We start from the raw sequence: 20,893 nt of genomic DNA on the forward strand, positions 1-20,893 counted from the left end.
GCAACAGCTTTCTTGCCAAATTTGTTTGCTATTTTTCTAGAATTAAAAAAAACAGCTGTTCTTTAGTAACCCAGCCAAAATATGGGGAGTTATAGAGGTGTACTCCTTGTTGGTATATCCCATGTCCAGTGTAGTATCTTAATTTCTCTTTCATTCCCCACCTGGCCTGCATATTTATACCAAAACATAATATTATTGCTATTCTTAATATAAAATTTGTGCCACAACAAAATATGGAGGAAATAGTGTTCAGTGCAACATCACTTTAAGCACACAAGTGCAACTACCATTCACTTTTCAGATGAGAGGTTTATTCCATTTTCATCATTTATAGCATAAAATTATTTTATTATTTTTTAAATGAAAACTGATTTTCATCTCAATCAAATCTCCACTCTAGCCATGAAATACAATTCAGCAATTGCTACAATGAATGCCAGCAAAACTCCAATAATCACTCGCTGAAACAAAAAGAAACAATAATGATCAGTTATATGATTCCAACCAGGTCAGGGATTACTCAGTTCACAGCCCTCTTTTAGCTGAACTGTCAGATTAAAAATCACTTTGAATTCTCCATGTTTGTTGACAAGGGTTCATAGGTTAATTTTAGACTGTTATTGACCAAAAGTTACAACTGAAGAGGTTTTCCAAAGGCCATGATTTTGGGTCAAAGTTAATCTCAACTTCACAAACATTTCTTACTCTGGCTAGCTTTAACTTGTGCCAAGGGAATTTTTCAAAACTTATAGAAGCCCCAATCTCTGAGCATGGAGGATATTTTATGAGTGGCTTTGTAGCTCTGTGAATCTCCACCACTTTTACAGACATGTGTTAATAATTGTTTCTATAATAAGTAAATACCACAGCAACACAGAAAGCAAAAAATAAGCCTGTTTTTGTTGATAAACCAAGAAATAGTCTGAAATTGAACTCTTGAGGTGTGATTTTGACTTATTCCTTTGGGTACTCAGAGGTAAATAGTACTTGCTAATCACTTCCAAACTAGCCAATCGGCATGTGCAAAAAATACTATTTACCTGTGTGGGAAGGGGGGGGGGGGCAGGGGGGTATACTAAAACCTCATAGAATTATAATGGGGGGTCCATATATTTCCCTTAAAACTTGCTTTAGTCTAAGCTTCTCCCTACTCCAGAACTACAGCTGTAAGTATTGTTGCATAACACCTTTCAAAGTTACATACCACAGCAATGGAAGGAAAAGCGTACTGTGATGCAATGTAACCAAATGTGAATGTTGCAATTATTGACAACAGGAAGTTGATTATTGAAGACAACTGTTTGCCAACAGAGCGAACTGAAAGGAAAAACATGAGTTACAGTTTTAGCATGTGTTGGATGAAACAAATTGGTCACAGATATGAATTACCGGTACTATGAAAAACCCACAAGGAAATAAATAGTGATATCAACCAAATGTTAAACAGATTTAAGTGATATTGCAGAGAAAAAGACTGAGCTTAAAGTACAGCTTGCCTGAAAGGATCATTTCTCCAACATGAATTATTTTATTAAATTTTTATCAGATTCCACTACAGGACAACCAGAACTCACCAAAATTTATATCACTCCCAACCCGAGGCTCTTAAGTACAGTTTGTAGTGGCACCCAATTAGTATCTTGGAGACATGGGTTTGAATCACATTGAAGCTAACATTTTTTAAGCCTCTTTTCTGCAATTGCCTTAATTGTAGCTCACCAATAAGGCTCATTTCTCCACTTGAGTTTCATCTGCATGTTAAAATGATGTAATTACTTTCAATAAAATTGTCAATACTCACCTTCTTGTCCAAATTGCATTCCATCAGTTTGATGCCACTACAGAGCAAAATGAAAAAATGGAAGTTAAGCTAAAAAATGATCTTAAATAATGGAACCAAGCACACACACACAAGCTCCAAAATTCACCATTTTTTAATGGACCAAAGGACTCGTCAACTTTCTGACACATATATGTTCCATTCTTACATTTATTTTTTTCGGAATTCCTTTTGATGTTCAAAACCAACATTTCTTAATTGGGCATGTGGCAGCTATGGTTGCAAACTATGTAACCACCCCCCAAACTGCAAGCATTGCAATATTGAAAGTTTCAGCTCTAACCCTCTACACCCTAAAATCAGTATGCATATTTCCATACTGTTCTCTAGACATTTTCTAAGATGCCAATATGGAGAATTTGTCTAACAATCAAGAGCTTCTTTAGCGAGTGATCAGCTCCTTTATTCTCCTGACCTTAATTTTTGATTCAAGGATGATATGGTGAGGAGAAATTAGATGCCAGTCATTCTTAGGAGTTACAAGGTTAAATTCAGGTCAGTCTACTCATTTTTGTACTGTCCCACCACTCTGCCTTGAACAAAGTTAAAGGTTAATATTCTCAGGTTACCCCAGGAAAAAAAATTGCTTACAAGGTCAAAGTCTTTATAGTGGTCTCTTCTCAAGAATTTGTCTTTGCTTGGTTCCCCTGTGCCCCAATGTCTCAGCCCTACCAGAAATGACTCCCTAACTGTTAAGATGCAGACAAAGATTCTAGGCATCCCAGGATTGAGAAAATGACATAAAAATTATCTGAAAGTAAGTTTTCAATGACTTAACATATCACAGAAGGAAAATTAGCATTTTTATCTAGCTTCATCAAAAGCAGAATCAGTACAAGAGAATAATAAGCTCCCACTCCTTGATTAAGTGCCCTCTTTACAATAAGGGCCCTTCCTTTTATCCAAAATTATGAATAACTGTTCAAGTGCTTATTTGAGGAAATATGGTTTATACTCTTTCATGGCAGAAAAAAATTTATGTTTCAAGAGCAATCTTTTTCCTTGATCAAGAAATTTTCAGGATCATGCATTACCTTTCGCTCAATATTTGAAACCATTCTTTCATACTCCAATATCCTGTTCTGCTTTTAGACATGCTATGAATTCTGGACTCTGACTGAAAAAAAAATTAATGCTATTCATATTAGACAATTTGGATAGATGTGTACATGTAAAGTAAAATTTACAGTCTGATAAAAAGACAAAGGAGAGAGAGTCAGTGGCTAAATTCAAACTGGGCAATTAAGGAGACTTTTCAATTATTACAATAAATTTTATCACCTACCTTTTTCTGGTAGTTTTAGCAGCTCTACATAAATTTCACTTCCACAGAGGAACTCGTATAAATACATATTTGAGCTTGAATCTGGAAAGAAATGAAATAAAATACTCTTAGATAGGTAAACATTTATTGGTTTGTCTCATGATGTTAAAATCAGGCTATCAGTTGTATTGATCATGATGTTTCCACTTTTATACTACTAATCTTCCTACTTTAATACAAATTCCAAATTAATTACATTGAACAAGTCAAACTTACAAAAAAAACCTCCAAACTTTTGATAGAAATAAGATAAATAGGATAAAAAAATTGGCACTGAAGTTATCATAAAAATAATTATTAACCAATTTCTTCCAATAAAAATTGGCACTGAACTTATCATAATGATAATTAAACAATTTCTAGAGAAAGACTGGTAAGGTGTTATATTCCCTGATGCTGAGAGGTAATTTGTTCCATGCCTGACAAACCCAAGTAAAAACAGAATTCTTAAAAGTTTCTGTATGACTAAAAGGGAAATCAAGTTTTAAATAATCAATATTTCTCAAAGGCTTGTTACAAGAGTGAAACTATACATTGCCAAAAATATCCAAATGATATAGATTCTTAAAGGATTTTAAAAAAGAACACTTAATCATGAATTACCCTTCCATATGGTAAAGGTAAGAAATTTAATTTACTAACTAAAGGCACTTGTATTTAGTAAACTCCTTGCCAAGAATGAATCTTGTGGCCTTGCATTGAATTTGTTCTAAGTTGGTAATGTTTCTTTTAGTGTAGGGTGACTGCACCTGAGTAATGTAAAGTAACTTTTTAGTCCTAGTGTCAGCTATATCTTTACATGTCCTTTAGAGCAAATTAAGAATTCTTTGGGCTCTGGAAGAGATAATATCAATGTAGTGATTCTGGCTCAAATTGTAGCTGATCAAAATACTTAGATCTTTTACAAAAGGAACATGTTCCAACTTAGTTTTACCAAGAAAATACTCTCTCTCATCGATACATTTAAAGCATGCCACCCTTACAACCTCACACTTTTTGACATTGCACTCCATTCCCCAAAGGCGTAACAACTCAAATAACTTATTTAAGTCTTCCTGTAATTTATCACCATCATCTTGGCCAAGAACTACATGAAAACACTTAGAATCATCAGCGAAGAGTGTAGTGATGTATCCCCTCAAATTACACCAGGCATGTCATTTATGTAGATCAAGAAGAGCAGGGGTCCTAGAAGAGATCCCTGGGGGACTCCAGATATAACTGGAAGAAAATCAGATGCCAAATTATTGATCACAACTTTGTGTCTTCTACCAGATACATAAGATCTAAATCAAGCTAACAGAGAACCCTTGATACCAAGGCACTTGAGCATAAACAAAAGTTTTTTATGGGGCACTTGATCAAATGCCTTGGAAAAATCGAAATAAATGACATCTACTTGTTGCCTCATTTCAAGAGCCCTAGCAAATTGATGACCTACTTGGGTTAATTGAGACATAGTTGATCTGCCTGGCAAAAGGCCATATTGCCATTGTGTAATATAAGGGGATATAATACCAGACTATAAACTTGCCTTTGCAGTAATTTAGAAAGCACATCAAGAAGTGAAATGCTTTCATAGTCAGACCCTAGAGACTAAGAATCACTGTTACAAACAGGGTCAAGATTAGCATCTTTCCATTTTCAAGAAAAGCCCCCTGCTCCAAAGAAAAATCAAATTATCTGCGTAAAGAAGGTGAAATTTCCTCCACACACTCTTGTAACAACTTAGGGGAAGGTTCAGTGAAGCTTTGATGATATCAAGTAACTTAAGTTGTTTAAGATTATAGTTAAGGCTTAATTTTAACTCACACAATTTGTATTCAACACTATGTTTAGTCAGTGAAGGAAATTAGAAGTGCTACCATGATCAGGTGGAGCAAAAACCAAATGGAAAAAAAGCATTGAATAAATTAGCTTGATCAATGGGTCTGGTGGCCTGCATCCATGGATCCCTAATAACCCCTGGAATTTTCCTACTTTTTGTAATATGATCGAAATTTATGAGGATTGTCTTTTAGAACAGCACTAAGGTTACATAAGTGATTACTCCTCTTAAATTTGACCATTCAAAGAGTCTTTCATCTTAGCTTTATGCCAGATTTGGTTCTTCTTTCTGATCAACTGTAATACTTCTCTGTCAATCCATGGAGGCCTGTTGGCATCCCTGATTGACACCTTAGGGACAAATTCATCCACACGTGATAGAAACATGTGCAGAAAGAAACAGGAGCTCTTTGGACAAAGGTAAGAGATTGGAATCTTTTCAAAGCTTATTGTACAATGCTTAAACAACGAGAGTGGCGAAATTTCCAGAGAACTTAGATTTCTTACAAGTTATTTAATTTCTTTTGAAATCATTGTCTCAGTGATTCTTGATTCGTAACACCAGGAAGAATACATTGTGTTTGTCACCCCCATATAGCAATGACTGAGTCAGGACTGAAACAGTTTTAATGATCATCCATTTCAGTGTGATGGATGACAGCGTTAGATCTTTGGCAATCAATCTGAGGACGCCTGGACATAAGTATTCAGTTTTTCATATAACAGACAGACAAGGAACCAAACCAAAGGCACTTTACAGATTTGTGCCAAAAATAAAATCACCAGATTTGTTAGTCTTGGGTCAAACTGATCCTCAGAGTGTGTAATTATTTTCAATTCCATAATATGACAGTACAATGCAATATAGAATTATTTCGAGGCAAAAGAGGAAACACAGCCCTTCAGTTTCCTCTGGTCACAAGTAAATCATATAACCCATTGGATTTGAGAAAGTGTGCCATTAGTTTTTATTATCACTCATGAGTTCGCTGTTATTTCCAACAATCAATCTCAGCCAGATTCAACTGATCGCAGAAAATGTTGTGTCACTAATTACATGCTGTATGTGTCCTATCAGTTATTGTCCTGGTATGTGTAGGTGTGGGTTTATATTCAGAAAATGGAGCTACCCCCTCTAATCATTCTAAGCAGCATATGGCAGTTTGCAGCCTTTCCCTACATCTTGGTAGTTAGAAAAGCCACAAAACTCGAGAACAAAAATTTATCTTTCAAACTGGCACTCTTAATCCCCATGGTATCAATGAGCATTTTTAATTCAACTAATTTATTCTTGTTTTCTTGTTTTTCCAAACTCCCATCAATAGTGTGGGAATAAACTTAAATTTAAGTTTGGTGCAAATATTACATCCATTTTGAACTCAATGGCAATCTTTACACTCAAATTGGCTCTAACAAGTTTGATTCATTCATAGATTGTGACGTACAATTGTTTTTATCATAAATGGCAACTTTTGCCCATGCCAAGTTTTTCATAAACCAGCTATTAAAATATTGCAACTGACCAGAGTCCTCAACACAAAACTGTATTTAGGTGTTAACTTGATTATGTGATTTCCAAGTGAATGTAACCAGGTGGTGTTTGAACTTCATGTTCTACAATTTAGGTCTGAAATCTTACTTAGAATTTCAAGTTAACTAACTAAACATTTGTTGGCTTGTTAGATTTGAACAATGCAGGCCTAGCAAATTTTCATATCTAACAAGCCAACTGGGCCCTGATGATTTTGAAATCTTGTAAATTATTTTGAAATCTCACAAATGATTCTAGATTCTGAATTGCACTTCACTCCAATCGATCAACATCATTTAGTACAGTGAGCTCTTATTAGCTGCTGGTTATTTATTCCTAATTCCGATTTACTTTGGTCATTTTTTGTTTAAGTTTAAATCTATGACCATTAATCAAATACCGTTTCAAATCATGGTTACTTTAACCTTAAACTGAGTCAAAGGAATTGCCTCTGGCCTCTTTAACCTGGGGTCCTCCCATGTTGTCTTGTGTGTAGTGTGATCAATAAAGTAGCTGTAAAAACATGACCAATAAAAGAAATATCTAATAACCATACATGACTTCTGTAAAAGTACATCAGTAAATCTTAAAAATTGATTATAGTGTTTAAAGTCAATAAAAACAATCAATCTTTTTTCTACCCATTCTAACCCCTCTTATTTGTTTTTCAACCAATAGGCTGCACTTTCCATCAGTTTACCCCTTAAATAATTCAAGCTGGAAGCAAATTATTTATAAACTATTCTTGTTTTTCTCCCAACACCTTGTCTAAGTTATTACACCAGTAAACTGATAGAAAGTGTGGTTGATTGTTTTAATTAAATAACTACAGGTTTATTTGTGTAATAAATGATTGGTTTTTATCAGTCTTGTGCTAATAGTATCTCAGTTACTTCATAAAGAACAATAACTCTCCACAAACATTATTTTGTTATCCATTATTTGGTTTTGATAATAAGCATCTTCACTGAAGCCCAATAACAATATTTTTTCTTTTCTAACAAATAATTTCCCCTTTCACTCCCAAGATCTAAGTATCAATAATCCCAACTCTCTGACAAACATTTCTCATAATTTTGACTATGAGAATTTAGCATTAGATCACACAAAATCCCATGGTAGAGTTTTATTTTTTTTCCTGTCAACCCTCTGCTTAAAAATGTATTAACAGGTATTGTAAGGAGATAACCCTAATAGTCTCTCCCTGTGAGCAAAATGCTTGTCTGGCTTATGAAAATGATAATCAAAGATAGTTTGCTTGTTTATTGAACTTAGACTTTTAGGGAAAGATTTCCATACAACCTTGCACTATTCTAAAACAAAAAATTAGTCCAGAATGTAAACTTTTATTATTTTTTTATTGTCTCATTTTTTTGAGATCTGTATGCATAATGACGTATGGGTTTTTCTGACATCTTGCCAATAGTTGGCTAACTTTTGCATTGAAATTAGCCAAGAGTAAACCAAGCAGGACATTTCAAAATCACGACGAGCCAGTAGCTGTTAGCTACAAATACAATGAAACTGTTTTTCATATAATCAGTGTAGTTTATGCATACTATAGCAAGCACTAGTAATATGTTTCCCGCAACAAAGAAATATTCAGCTTGGCCATCTGTTCGTAAAGCCACGTAGCGACAGCGAACTTAAATGCTCGCGACTTATTAAGGTCAATACGCATTTTTTTGCCGAAACTTTACATTACGAGTCAACTTAAGCATAGATTCGAATATACTTACTATCTTCCGATGTTGCCATCATACTTAGTCTCCCAGCCTGGTGGTAAAGGTTGATTTTGCCATGGTTGGAATTGTATACCGGAATTGTGTCCAAGTGTTCGCCATCTTTGTTTTCACTTCTTGACAAAAACATTGCAATTGCCAGGTCGTGTGATTCAACTTCAAATATCCCTTGTAATGCTCGCGAGGGAAAGGCCACTAATCCACAAATAATAATAATAAAAAATAATTGTAATATACTTCCTCTCCGGTTTGCCTTGTTTTTATTGAATCATTCACCGCACAGGGGTTTAGATAATTTCTCACATGCCTCCTAAATCGTTTAGAAATTCTGAGTTTTCACTACTTATGGAGGAATTGGAAACGCCAGGTCTTCAGCTCCCCTCCCCTCCCCCCACTCATCCCCTCTCATCCCCTCTTAGACCCGGTCAGCATTAGATTCCATCCACCAAAACCACCTTGGTCGAGAGGGACTGAGATGGAATGATGGACAACTCATGACTTGTTATACTAAATGAAAATTACGAAGCTACGACAACATGCCGACTTATCCCGATGACCCAAGTGTATCATTTGTTTGGGAAATTGCGTCAAAACTTTTTACTCAAGAAATGGTAAGTATTAATTTATTGTTCGATTGTAGTATTATAAAACATTTTACGCAATTTTATGCAGATATTTCACGTATTTAAAAGGTGCCCAGATGTTACGTAGTTTTGGTGGATGTCATTAGGGAACATCCATCAAAACTTTGACCAAAACCATCAACAATATATTTTTTAAATTTTATCTATAGCCACTGTTAGATGTTCAGGGAGACAAAAGATTTATACCACTAATTAGCAGTTAGTGCTCTGGCTAATTATTTTTTATGGTGCACAATTGCTGACCGACCAAACGTTCATAATGATTATCATAACTCTTAACTCATAGAATAAAGTGGTTTTGGTGGATGTTTCTCTCCATCCACCAAAACCACCATAGCAATTTCTGCTACTTCCTTACAGAAGACTGATGTGACCTGCTATTTGGAGTACATAACCACAATCTATTTCTTTGTATGTAGAGATATTTTGCAAAGTTCTTGAGTCAGCACCTTTTATTATTGAAACCATAATCATAACATGGTGCACAATATAGAATACAAAAGGTTCTGGTGTGGTAATCATGTAATCTTGAAACAGGAGAGTTTTTAACTGACTTAAACTGATTTAAACAGACATTTGCAACAAAATTCCAGGTCCAGAAATTTCTTCCACTATTTCCGCTAAAATCATAACCTCTAAGTACAACAAATCAGCACATCAGTAATTGTTATCAGGGGTCTGAAAATCCTGTTTCAAGGAACCTTTAATTTCACATGGATGAATAAGTATACGCTCAAGATGCAGAATGTCTTACATTTTACAAACTATTTCCCTTTTTATGGATAGACAGTGAAAGGCCTTTGCCACATTGGTGAATCAAACCATTGTATACCATGCATTTTGTGATAATTGTTTGTTTTTGCTCACAATATCCAGAAAAATGGAGGGGATAAATTTAAATAGCAAATTCTATTAATGGTTAAAATTAAATAATATTGGAAGATCAAATTAACTTTGTACTGTTTAAAATTCAGTTTTGGTTTCTTGCTTATTCCAGCCTCTTAATATTCAAAAGCATTCCTTGTCATTTTTGTGTTCTTCTGTGTACATAACGTGAAAAATAAACACAGAGAAAGGAAACCACAAAGGATTAAACTTGAAGCTAAAGCAAAGTTTAAGTTGAGCCATAGCTGATCCAAATACTGAGCACTTTGTATTGTAACCCATTTAGCAGTAAAGTTTATCTATATGTCTGCCAGCTTGTCACAAGTCTTACCCCTCTCCTTCAAAAGTCTCTATAAATAAATTTTTCTTTGTGGCCCCTAATTGATGATAAGTATATTACAGCTTCTCAATTTTCCTCTCTCAAGACAAGGTTACTCTAAATTTAACAAAGTAATGGACTTGATAAACTCAAACTATAACTCAGCTGGCTGCTACTTGCAACCTTAATTTCTAGATATCAGTATACAATAATCAATATGTTATAAATAAGAACCCTAATGCTTAATTTTGCAGTGATCACCTTCCTCCTTTTCATTTGCAGACCAGACTGGAACCTCTATAGGTGTGTTTGCTTGTTTTGAGTGGGGATGGAAGAAAAGGAGTCATGCCGCATATCTGATTTATTAAATCGCATTTGTTCTGTTTATACACGAGTAGAACTACCTTGTTCTCTGAAAAAAATAAAATTTCTCGCATTTTTATCTGTGCTTTGCAGTCAAACTTCCTTGTGTCTTGGACAAGAAATCTTATTTTCTTGAAAACAAAATCTTTGTTTCCAGCCTTCTGTAATAGGTAAATATAACAGTGTAAGATGATTGACAGTGTATTTCTCAAGTTATTTTTTGGAATGTGACAAAACGGAAGTGTCATAGCGTGGTATGGAGCAAACATATGATTGCTTGATAGAAAGCAAAAAATGCAGAATTGCATATATTTTCTCCTTTGTCAGCAGCATATGTTAGTGAAAAGTTCTTATAATTGTTAAATTCTAAACCATCTTCAATTTAGCCAAGATTGAACTGTTATCACGTTTGTCATAAAAGTATTCTGAGATCAATGTCATATGACCCATTCAAGTATTTGACCTTTCGAATTAGCAAGCCATAGTTGACAGAAACACAAAGGTTGAGGATAAAAAGAAATTATTATATACAGTACTTCTTCTGCATCTTTTCGTTTCCTTTTCTCTCCAGCTGTTCTATCTATGCCGTGCTGGCAATTGAACACTTTCCTTCCCAAAATTAGGAAAGGCACACCAGTAAAAAACGAATTTTTGCTCCTTAAATATCTCATGCATCTTCCCCCAGTATTTTGTGACTTCTGTCCGAGGAAGGAGGAGTAAGCATTAAATTAACCCGAATGATTCCACAATTGTGGTATCATCCAAGCCATGCCAGAGGACTTGAACTAGATAAACTAGTGAGAATGCACAATAGCGATAGCAAAGCTTTGTAATGCTAAAGAGCTATATCAATATATATATGTGTTCCCGAAACCTTGACAGCTTTAAAGAAAGAAAACTGCGTCGTCAATCCTGTTTCAAATTCCGCAATAAGTTTATGCGCCTCATCAACAGAATTTACGTATCCTAAATTATCTGCATGTCTACCATCAATGGTTCGCGACTTAAAATTCTCGCTATGCTGTTTCTGTTTGTTCCTCAAGAATCATGGGATTTACAGCTTTTGATGTTCGGCTACATCACTTGCGGATTTCCGAGAATCTTCGGTTATGTTTTGCAAGTCATTAAATATTCCATCTCAGTCCCTCTCGACCGAGGTGGTTTTGGTGGATGGAATCCAACATGATCTCGAGACCGAAATTACGATTATCGTTATTTCTAAATTGGCACCAAATTTATGGATATAGTAATTTCGTGGCACTCTTTACCAATGCTCTTTACCGTGTTAAATAAAGAGAAGGACTCGGTTCCACTGTCTTACAACATTCAAGATGGCGGAGGAAAGGGGTAAATGTGCGTTCAGTTGTGATCAGCATGATCTCGACACCAAGATAACGATTACCGTTATTTCTAAATTGGCCCTGAAATAACGAATATCATAATTTCAGTGCATGTCTGAGACCTTCGGGCTCGAAGCTTGGGAACTAGTATTCAGGGAAAGATAAAATGGCGGCTTACGGCGGCGAAGGAAATCTCAGTAGTTTAATATTTAGCGTGAAAAGGCTTGGGTGTTGTGATCTGGTTCTCAAGTAAAAAAAAATCACGGTCTGCAATGGCCCTACCACCTTTTGAACAACAAGAAAACATTGAAACGGTGGTAAAAAGCAGCAAGTTTCGAAGTCTAAACGAAAGATGGGTAAGCTGAGTTTCAGTCAAATATCATGACATTTGGGATGTAATTTCGATACCGAATAAATAGTTCTACATGGTTACACACGCATAGGATTCTGTTGTGTTCACGTGAAGGCCATTTCAGCCATTCCTGTCACTTGTAAGTGGTAGGAAATAAAAGATATGTATAGTTGTTTCGTATTGAAGCCCTGTGAAATCACAAATTTGATTTATTTCTTCTTTGTTTTAAGTGGTCATTATCCATTACTTTTGGAAGTCGATGCTGATGAGAAAGAAAAATGTTTATGATTATTTCTTCTCTCGAACATTTTATTATTTAGGTACCAAATAATCTTGATACTGAAGATCATTGCATCCATTATGAAAAAATTACCCTTGATTGCTTTGTCAACTGGAATGTATAATGTAATATACCTTGTGATTTGTGGGATTTTCACAAGTAAACTAGAAATACTTGAAGAAGTTAATGATGTACTTAATGCAGAGCATTTGGTACAAAGTCTGCTTTGCTGTAATCTACCTGAAGGTGCTTTTTATATGCTAGTAAGACTTGCACAGCCCAGTCAAAATGTTTTTGAGTAGTAGAAAAGCTGGCCAAACCTCTTCCTGAAAAGCAGTCTGAAAAATGTGAAGTTAGCGGAAGGTACTTCATTGTAGGCGGCCAAATTGTAAGCTGCCAGCCCATTTTGAGTGAGCAGTAAAACTCAAGATTGGCTATTTTAGCTAATTTTATTGAGAACCAAATTCCCAGCAACGGGCACAATTTTACTGGGCTATTTGTTATTTAACTACTTAGTAATATTCTTATTAAAATTTACTGCATTCCTTTCTAATAATTTGCTGCTGATTGTATGCTGTATATAGCTTATGATTTGTGTGATTTTCACAAGTAAATTAGAAATACCTGAAGATGGTAATGATGTACTAGATAATGTACTTGATGCAAAGCTATTTTGGTGCAAAGTGTGTGCCTTGTCCGTAGGTGATTTTGCATGCTAATAAGACTTGTAATTCAAATAATACACATCAGCTGGAGTGGGAATATTAAAAGAAAAATAATAATATTTAGCTATACCAAGTTCTGGTTTTATGTCCAAAGTGTGTGCCTTGTCCGTAGGTGATTTTGCATGCTAATAAGACTTGTAATTCAAATAATACACATCAGCTGGAGTGGGAATATTAAAAGAAAAATAATAATATTTAGCTATACCAAGTTCTGGTTTTATGTCCAAATTAAGCACTTAGTTGAAGATCACTGCACTGCTCAGGTCCAGAAGGCTGAAAGAGTACTGTCTGCTGTTAGTTTGATTTTTGTCATTTCTATTGATTTATTTTATTTATCAATGTTTCTTTGAATTGTAATTCATTGATCTCTTTCAATAGTGCAGGTTCGCTCATGTAACCTAATCTCCCACTTATGTATGTATGTATGGATGAGCTCAGTCAAAATGTTTTTGAGTGGAAGGCAAGCTGGTGATAGTAATAGGCAGCAGAGGCTGAACCTTGTCTTGAATGGAAGTGTGAAAAGTGTGAAGTTAGCGGCAGCTATATTGTGGCAGGCAGCCAAATTGTCAGCTGTGGCACATTTTGACTGGGCTGATTGTGTGTAGTATATATGTGCACTTCTTTTAGGGTGTTAAACAGGTTAAAGTACCAAGAAATCCTCTGTGATAACTTGATAATTCAAGATGTAAAAATTTTAAATAATAAGGTAAAGCTGGATCATTCTTAAGAGTTTCCATTTGCTCTGGAAATTTGGGGGAGGGTCAGGGGAGCATTATTTATACATAAATAATGTACATAAAAAGTAAAAAAAAAAGGACCAAGGTAAAATCCCAATTTGTTTTAAGAGTTAATTTTATCAAGAGAAAACCCTGGATATAGCTTGGGATTTGTGTGATTTTCAAAAATTGTTAGGAACCTTGTTAATTTTCAGCTTCAAGAACACAAGTGTCGGAAATGAGACTAAAGAATCTGCTATGTTCCGAAACTTCACGTTTTATTTTATAAAATCAACTTAACCTCCCTCTCTCTCGTCTCACCGTTCTCTGTCTTTCGCTCTGGTCTCTCTCATTTTAAATATATAATATGATCCTATTGTTCAATCATCTGTCACTTATCGCAAAAAATCAACCGGAAATCAATTAACGCTGAATAATCTCTCACACAAGTACATAATCTTTAGTGCAGCCCTCTTTTCTCCCCGCCATTATTCTAATTTTTTTATCAAGTTTCCTTTTTCTTGTGTTCAATTAATTCATTGTCTTTACAGGTGAAATTTTAATATCTGCTAGCACAATTATCTCTGCTAAGAGTGTCTACCATCACTCTTGCCGGTCTCATGCCCAAAACGCTGCAAACTAGCTGAAACTACATGTATTTCGTAAAATTGCAATGAAATCTATCTAAAAACACCAAAATCCGGCAGAACGCGCGAGTTTTTGCCAAATTTTACGCAAAAGTTGACAAAAGCGCTCAATTCGACCTGAAAAACACTTTTTTTTTTTTTTTTTGCAAAAATCAGCCTATTTTACATTCAAAAGCACGATGTCTTTAACAAAATAAGGATACAATCCATGTGAAAACACTTATTCCAGCTAAAACGCAGTCTTCTCAGTAAAATTTGGGCTGATTTTACCCACTTTTTGTGTAAATAGCTGCCAAAACCCTCTAAACTAGCTGGAACTACATGTTTTTCACAAGATCGCCATAAAATCTTGAAACGTTGCTTTAGGGACCTTTATGCCTCCAAAACGAGTTTTTACTTTAAAAAAAATGGAATTAGCAAAGAAGTGAAAGGGGAAAAAGCTGTGAGAAAGGAGAAGTTTAGTGTTGCTGTGTGATATGCCGCCCAGATATATCAATTTATTAATTTAACGCCTTTAGCCGTGGGCAGAAGTTTTTCTCTAGACTAAGAGGACCCTCCCTATGTTGACGAACCTCAATAACTCGTTGATTTTACTGTTTTTACACAGATTTGATTTTAACCATATTCGCCAAAATAACTGCCAAAACACGGCAAACCAGTATCTCGGCCAAGAGCGATATTGGCCATTTCACACATCCTTATTAGATATGAATTTTATTAAAGATTGTCATTCTAGCATATGTTGGCTAGTTACCACAGGTTTCTTGATTTTCATGGGAAAGTGGCATTGGTTGGTACCATGACCAATCTCCTCGACTTTCCCATGATTTTCATAGGATGTTAGCGACCCATACTTCGAACCTCAGTTGTTTTTTTTTTTTTTACATTGGCGCGAGTTCCACAACTTTCTTCTGGTTTGGCATTGACTCAGAGTTGGGCTTATTTTTATGGCTAATCCATCGGCGACTTTCTCATGATTTTCTTGGGTTCTCAACAGTGACACGCACTTTGGAACCATAATTTTATAAATATGTCAACACTGGCAAATACTGCTAAAATCTACACTCTACTAAACTCCATGTACCACAATATCCACACAACTGCGTGTGCCTACTTGAAAATCCTAACCCTAACCCTAAAACTATCCAGTTAGCCTAGTATTGTATTGCTGGTTTGAGTGACTAAACTGGCTCAAATGATCCAGCTGCTTAAAAATCTAAGCACAGAGTAAGTTTAAAAGATTCAATTTTGTAAGGTTTCGAAACAGTTCCAAAATTAACATGCACATAACTCAGTGTAAAACATCGAAGCTTCTAGGACTTCTTATGATTCCTACGAACGTACACACCTAATGCACGTCAATTTGCCTTTGTTGTCCTCGAACGATCACGTCTTCATGGTAACGTGGTGTAAGAACTGTACAGCACTTTATAAATATATGTTTTACTTGACGGTAAAAGTTTGAATCCGTACAAGGAAACGTAACGGAAACAGGCGATGATAATATTCCGTTGACAGAAATGCAACGGAAACGTATCGTCATATTTCCGTTCAGGAATCATAACGGAAACATAACAGGTCCAAGGAAGAAGTGAATGATGTGGAAACATAGAGTTTCATTTTTCCGAATTACGGAATCATGCTATTTCGTCCTGTGCTCACTCTAACTCTGTGCTATCCTAAACCTAACCCAAGCCCCAAACCAATCCTAAGCTATGGTAAAGGGTTTAAGTCAGGGTTGAGGATAGGGTTAGGGCAGGAGCCCATTACCTGGTTAGGGTTAGAGTTTGGGTTGCTTCGGGTCAGAGGGGTTTAGTGTTACAATCAGGGTTAGGGCTAGGGTAAAATTATGCCTAGAGTTAGCGGGGTTTAGTGTTAGAATTAGGGTTAAGGCTAGGATGAGGCTATGCTTAGGGTTGGCGTTAATATTTTTCTACAAGCATTCAATTGCAGGGTTTTTGGTATTGTGTTTGTAAATTTCAGTAACTACTTGAAAGTTTACTGAAAAACAAACGATAGGCCGACTAGTACACTTACAGGATAGATAGAGAAGGTTGGGGTTAGGGTTAGGGTTAGAGGGTCTGCGGTTGAGGTTAGGGCTAGGGTGAAGGTTTGGGGTTAGGGTTTGGGGGTAGGGTTAGTGTTTAGGGTAAGGGTGTAAGCCTCTTCAAAAATATTTTTAAGAAGATTTTGTCACCTTTTTCACTTAAATAACCACCTGAAGAATTTTGACCAGTTAGATTATTTGAAGCGGTTGGATTAATTTTGATTGGGGTTTAATAACTTTTAGTTGTTGGATGATTATTTTTACCAGTTGAACCACTGTAATATGCTGGATCTTTTTAACTAATGTTACCATCCTTACCTGAATTATTTGAACCAATTTCACTGGTTACACATGCATTATTCAGTTAGACCATTTCAACTGGTTGGATTATTTAAACCAGTTTGTCCATTTTAGATATTGGCATCATTTTATCAAGTTGGATCATGTTAACCAGTCGCACCATTTTACTAAGTGAGATCGTTTCTTCCGATTGGACCATGTCACGTAATTAAAATCTTTTCACCGTTTAAACCATTTTATCTTGTTTTGGCTGGTTGGACCATGTTAACCAGTTGCATCATTTTGACTGGAGTGAAAAGTTCCGTTCTTAACCAGAGCCCTAACCCTAACCCGGAGTTAGGGTTAGGGTTAGGATAGCTCGCAGCTAGAGTTAGGGCTTGGGTAGGGTGGGATTATGATTAGGCTGAGGGTCACAATTTTTTCTGAAAACATCCAATTTTTTTTTGGTATTGTGTTTGGCTCTAAACTTTAACAACTACTTGAAAGTTTGCTTGAAATCAAAATATACCATTTTTTGCCAAAATAACTGCCAAAATGCGCAATTCGGGCCTTTTTATCAATTTACACTTGGTTTAAGCTTGGTTTTTGTGTTTTCCCACAGAATCTTAAACTATTTTGCTGAGAACATTTTTTGCAGCGTTTTTAAAACTGAAATAAGCTTATTTTTGCAAAAAAAACAAACGTGTTTTTCAGTCGAATTTAGTGTTTTTGTCAACTTTAGCGAAAAATTTTGCAAAAATCGTACATTTCTGCCGTATTTTAGAGTTTTTAGACAGATTTCGTCGCGATCTTGTGAAAAACATGTAGTTTCAAGCTAGTTTTCAGTGTTTTGGCAGTTATCTTGTCAAAAAATGGGTAAGTCAGCGCAATTGTTTTTTGTTTGGTTTTTAAGGTTTTGTTTGCCCAAATTTTACTGAGAACGCTGTGTTAGCTTGTCTCCATTGTTTTTTCGCAGATTCTATCGCTGTTTTGCTGAAAACATAACGTTTCAGCTTGTTTGCATCGTTTTTGGTCGTGAAATAAGCTAATTTTTGCAAAAGGAAAAAAACCTGTTTTTCAGCCCAAATTGACATAAAGGATACAGAAGAACATTTGCTTATTGCCTTTTTTTTTTTGTCCTTACTCATGAAGTTGATTTTGGCATTTCAAACAAAAACTCTGCTAGAGCATTAATTGAATGACATATCATGCACTTACTTTGAAGCAAGAACACTTTTTTTTTAACTCAGAAAAATACTTTTTTATTTTTTTTTAAGGACTGCTGGATATAACCTGTACAACCAAGATGAATTTACATTCATTATTTGTCATAACTTACACTAAATTAGAAATTCAAGTATGAAATGAGGGTACTAGCCCTTTAATAGTGTTCAAAATTTCCATATGCAGGGGTACTTGTGGCTACTGGAGAAGAATCAGTCTTTAACCCTTCACCCCCCCCAAGGGAGATAATAAGTACAGATATCCCTTTCCCTAGGGGCAACTAGCTCAAAAGTGAGTGATCTCAAAGGCCCTCCAAAAACGTTTTCTACAGCAATAACTAAGCTCTACAGAAGCACACTATGCAGACAAAAGGTGTAAGAGAATCAATGAATTCTTTAATTCTTGGTCCCTCCCAGGCCAACCTATTGTACAAATCTCATGACATCTGTTCCAGTTTCATCAGTCAATTTTTCAAGCTTCAAGCTTTTCCTGCAATTATGTACTTGTTCTTGAAGCTGAAAACTAACAAGGTTCCTGTAAATTAAGTTTACATAACAACCTAACAATTTGTGAAAATCACACAAATCCCAAGCTATATCCAGAATTATGCTCTTATTAAAACGTTTTTTTCGGTACTTTGACCTGTTTAACACCTAAAAAGAAGAACACATACATAACACACACACAATCAGCCAGGTCAAAATGTGCTGCAGCCAACAATTTGGCCACCTACAATGAAATAGCTGCCAATTTCACACATGTCAGACTTCTATTCAGGACAAGATTTGGCCTCTGCTGCCTATTACTATTGCCAGCTTGCCTGCCACTCAAAATTTCAACTGAGATTGTACATACATACATGTGGGATTAGGTTACACGAGCGAACCTGCACTATTGAAAGAGGTCAATGAATTATAACTCAAAGAAACATTGATAAATAAAATAAATCAATAGAAATGACAACACTTTTTTGGCCTTCGGGGCCTGATCAGTGCAGTGATCTTCAACTAAGTGCTTAATTTGGACATAAAACCAAAACTTGTTATGGTTAAATATTATTATTTTTCTTTCAATATTCCCATTCCAGCTGATGTATATTATTTGAATAACAAATCTTATTCGCATGTTAAAATCACCTGAGGACAAGGCATACACTTTGTGCCAAAATTGCTTTGCATCAAGTACATTATCTAGTACATCATTACCATCTTCAGGTATTTCTAATTTACTCTTGAAAATCACACAAATCATAAGCTATATACAGCATACAATTGGCAGCAAATTATTAAAAAGGAATGCAGTAATCTTTAATAATAAGAGTAGCTAAATAACAAATAGCCTAGTCAAAATGTGCCGGTAACCAGGGATTTGGCTTTCCACACAGAACATTTGTTAGGCGTCTAGTCTGGACAAGGTTTGGTCTCTACCTTCTGTTACTATAGCCAGCTTGCCTACTTCTAAAAAACGTTTTGACTAAGCTGAAAAAAATGTTTGAGAGAAAAATGGCCACAACAAGCCCACTTACTGCAAAATAAGAAACATAAAAGTAACACTTCAAATTAATACAGAATATAAGCCTTGCAGGATTTGGCTCTCAATAAAATTAGTTAAAATAGCCGATCTTGAGTTTAACTACTCACTCAAAATGGGCTGACAGCCTGCAATTTGGCCACCTACAATGAAGTATCTTCCACTGACTTCACACCTTTCAGACTGCTTTTCAGGATGAGGTTTGGCCTCTGCTGCCTATAATTACAACAGCCAGCTTGACTACTACTAAAGAACATTTTGACTGGGCTGTGCAAGTGTTACTAGCATATAAAAAGCACCTTCAGGTAGATTACAGCAAAGCAGACTTTGTACCAAAACACTTTGCATTAAGTACATCATTACCCTCTACAGGTATTTCTAGTTTACATGTGAAAATCCCACAAATCACAAGGTATATTACATCATACATGTTGACAAAGCAATCAGGGGTACATTTTTCATAATAGGATGCAATGGTCTTCAGTATCAAGATCATTTGGTACCTAAATAGTAAAATGTTCGAGAGAAGAAATAATCATAAACATTTTTTCTTTCTCATTAGTATCGACTTCCAAAAGTAATGGATAATGACCACCTAAAACAAAGAAGAAATAAATCAAATTTGTGATTTCACAGGGCTTCAATACGAAACAACTATACATATCTTTTATTTCCTACCACTTACAAGTGGCAGGAATGGCTGAAATGGCCTTCACGTGAACACAACAGAATCCTATGCGTGTATAACCATGTAGAACTATTTATTCGGTATCGAAATTACATCCCAAATGTCATGATATTTGACTGAAACTCAGCTTACCCATCTTTCGTTTAGACTTCGAAACTTGCTGCTTTTTACCACCGTTTCAATGTTTTCTTGTTGTTCAAAAGGTGGTAGGGCCATTGCAGACCGTGATTTTTTTTTACTTGAGAACCAGATCACAACACCCAAGCCTTTTCACGCTAAAATATTAAACTACTGAGATTTCCTTCGCCGCCGTAAGCCGCCATTTTATCTTTCCCTGAATACTAGTTCCCAAGCTTCGAGCCCGAAGGTCTCAGACATGCACTGAAATTATGATATTCGTTATTTCAGGGCCAATTTAGAAATAACGGTAATCGTTATCTTGGCGTCGAGATCATGCTGATCACAACTGAACGCACATTTACCCCTTTCCTCCGCCATCTTGAATGTTGTAAGACAGTGGAACCGAGTCCTTCTCTTTATTTAACACGGTAAAGAGCATTGGTAAAGAGTGCCACGAAATTACTATATCC

The 20,893-nt window shown here is 35.6% G+C and overlaps 1 protein-coding gene and 1 long non-coding RNA gene across 12 annotated transcripts; one reads left to right on the forward strand and one right to left on the reverse strand.

The window, feature by feature from the left end:
* Positions 1-102: 102 nt before the first annotated feature.
* On the reverse strand, positions 103-8,638 carry LOC131798185 (transmembrane protein 199-like). Of its 11 annotated transcripts, none has more exons than XR_010716868.1 (8): positions 8,262-8,483; positions 6,948-7,035; positions 3,126-3,206; positions 2,875-2,957; positions 2,432-2,529; positions 1,802-1,838; positions 1,205-1,317; positions 103-461 (listed from the first exon to the last, which is right to left on the reverse strand). XR_010716868.1 is itself a non-coding variant. In XM_066163217.1 (8 exons), the coding sequence occupies exons 5-8, from the start codon at positions 2,896-2,898 to the stop codon at positions 384-386; spliced, it is 252 nt and encodes an 83-aa protein (XP_066019314.1). In that variant the 5' UTR covers positions 2,899-2,957; positions 3,126-3,206; positions 6,948-7,035; positions 8,262-8,380; positions 8,502-8,638; the 3' UTR covers positions 307-383. The 11 variants fall into 11 exon arrangements, 8 of the variants coding, with proteins under 8 accessions (XP_066019314.1, XP_066019316.1, XP_066019313.1 ...); XM_066163217.1 differs by lacking the exon at positions 2,432-2,529 and adding an exon at positions 8,502-8,638 and having other exon boundaries at positions 307-461; positions 8,262-8,380; XM_066163219.1 differs by lacking the exon at positions 2,432-2,529 and adding an exon at positions 8,502-8,626 and having other exon boundaries at positions 307-461; positions 8,262-8,377.
* A 55-nt stretch (positions 8,639-8,693) lies between these two features.
* Positions 8,694-10,559, forward strand: LOC136279445 (uncharacterized). Its single transcript, XR_010716881.1, has 2 exons — positions 8,694-8,875; positions 10,395-10,559. It is a non-coding gene; the product is annotated as an uncharacterized lncRNA (long non-coding RNA).
* The last annotated feature ends 10,334 nt before the right edge of the window (positions 10,560-20,893 follow it).

The sequence above is a fragment of the Pocillopora verrucosa genome, chromosome 3 (genome assembly GCF_036669915.1).
Source record: "Pocillopora verrucosa isolate sample1 chromosome 3, ASM3666991v2, whole genome shotgun sequence".
NCBI lineage: Eukaryota > Metazoa > Cnidaria > Anthozoa > Scleractinia > Pocilloporidae > Pocillopora > Pocillopora verrucosa.

What these genes read in the sequence shown, in the direction of transcription:
- LOC131798185 (XM_066163215.1), bottom strand. Translation starts at nt 2,560, where the DNA reads ATGCCTAGAATCTTTGTCTGCATCTTAACAGTTAGGGAGTCATTTCTG. An exon ending in ACTATAAAGACTTTGACCTT is followed by an intron (nt 1,839 to 2,431) that starts GTAAGCAATTTT and finishes TTTGCTCTGTAG; the next exon opens with TGGCATCAAACTGATGGAAT. An exon ending in CTTTTCCTTCCATTGCTGTG is followed by an intron (nt 462 to 1,204) that starts GTATGTAACTTT and finishes TTTTTGTTTCAG; the next exon opens with CGAGTGATTATTGGAGTTTT.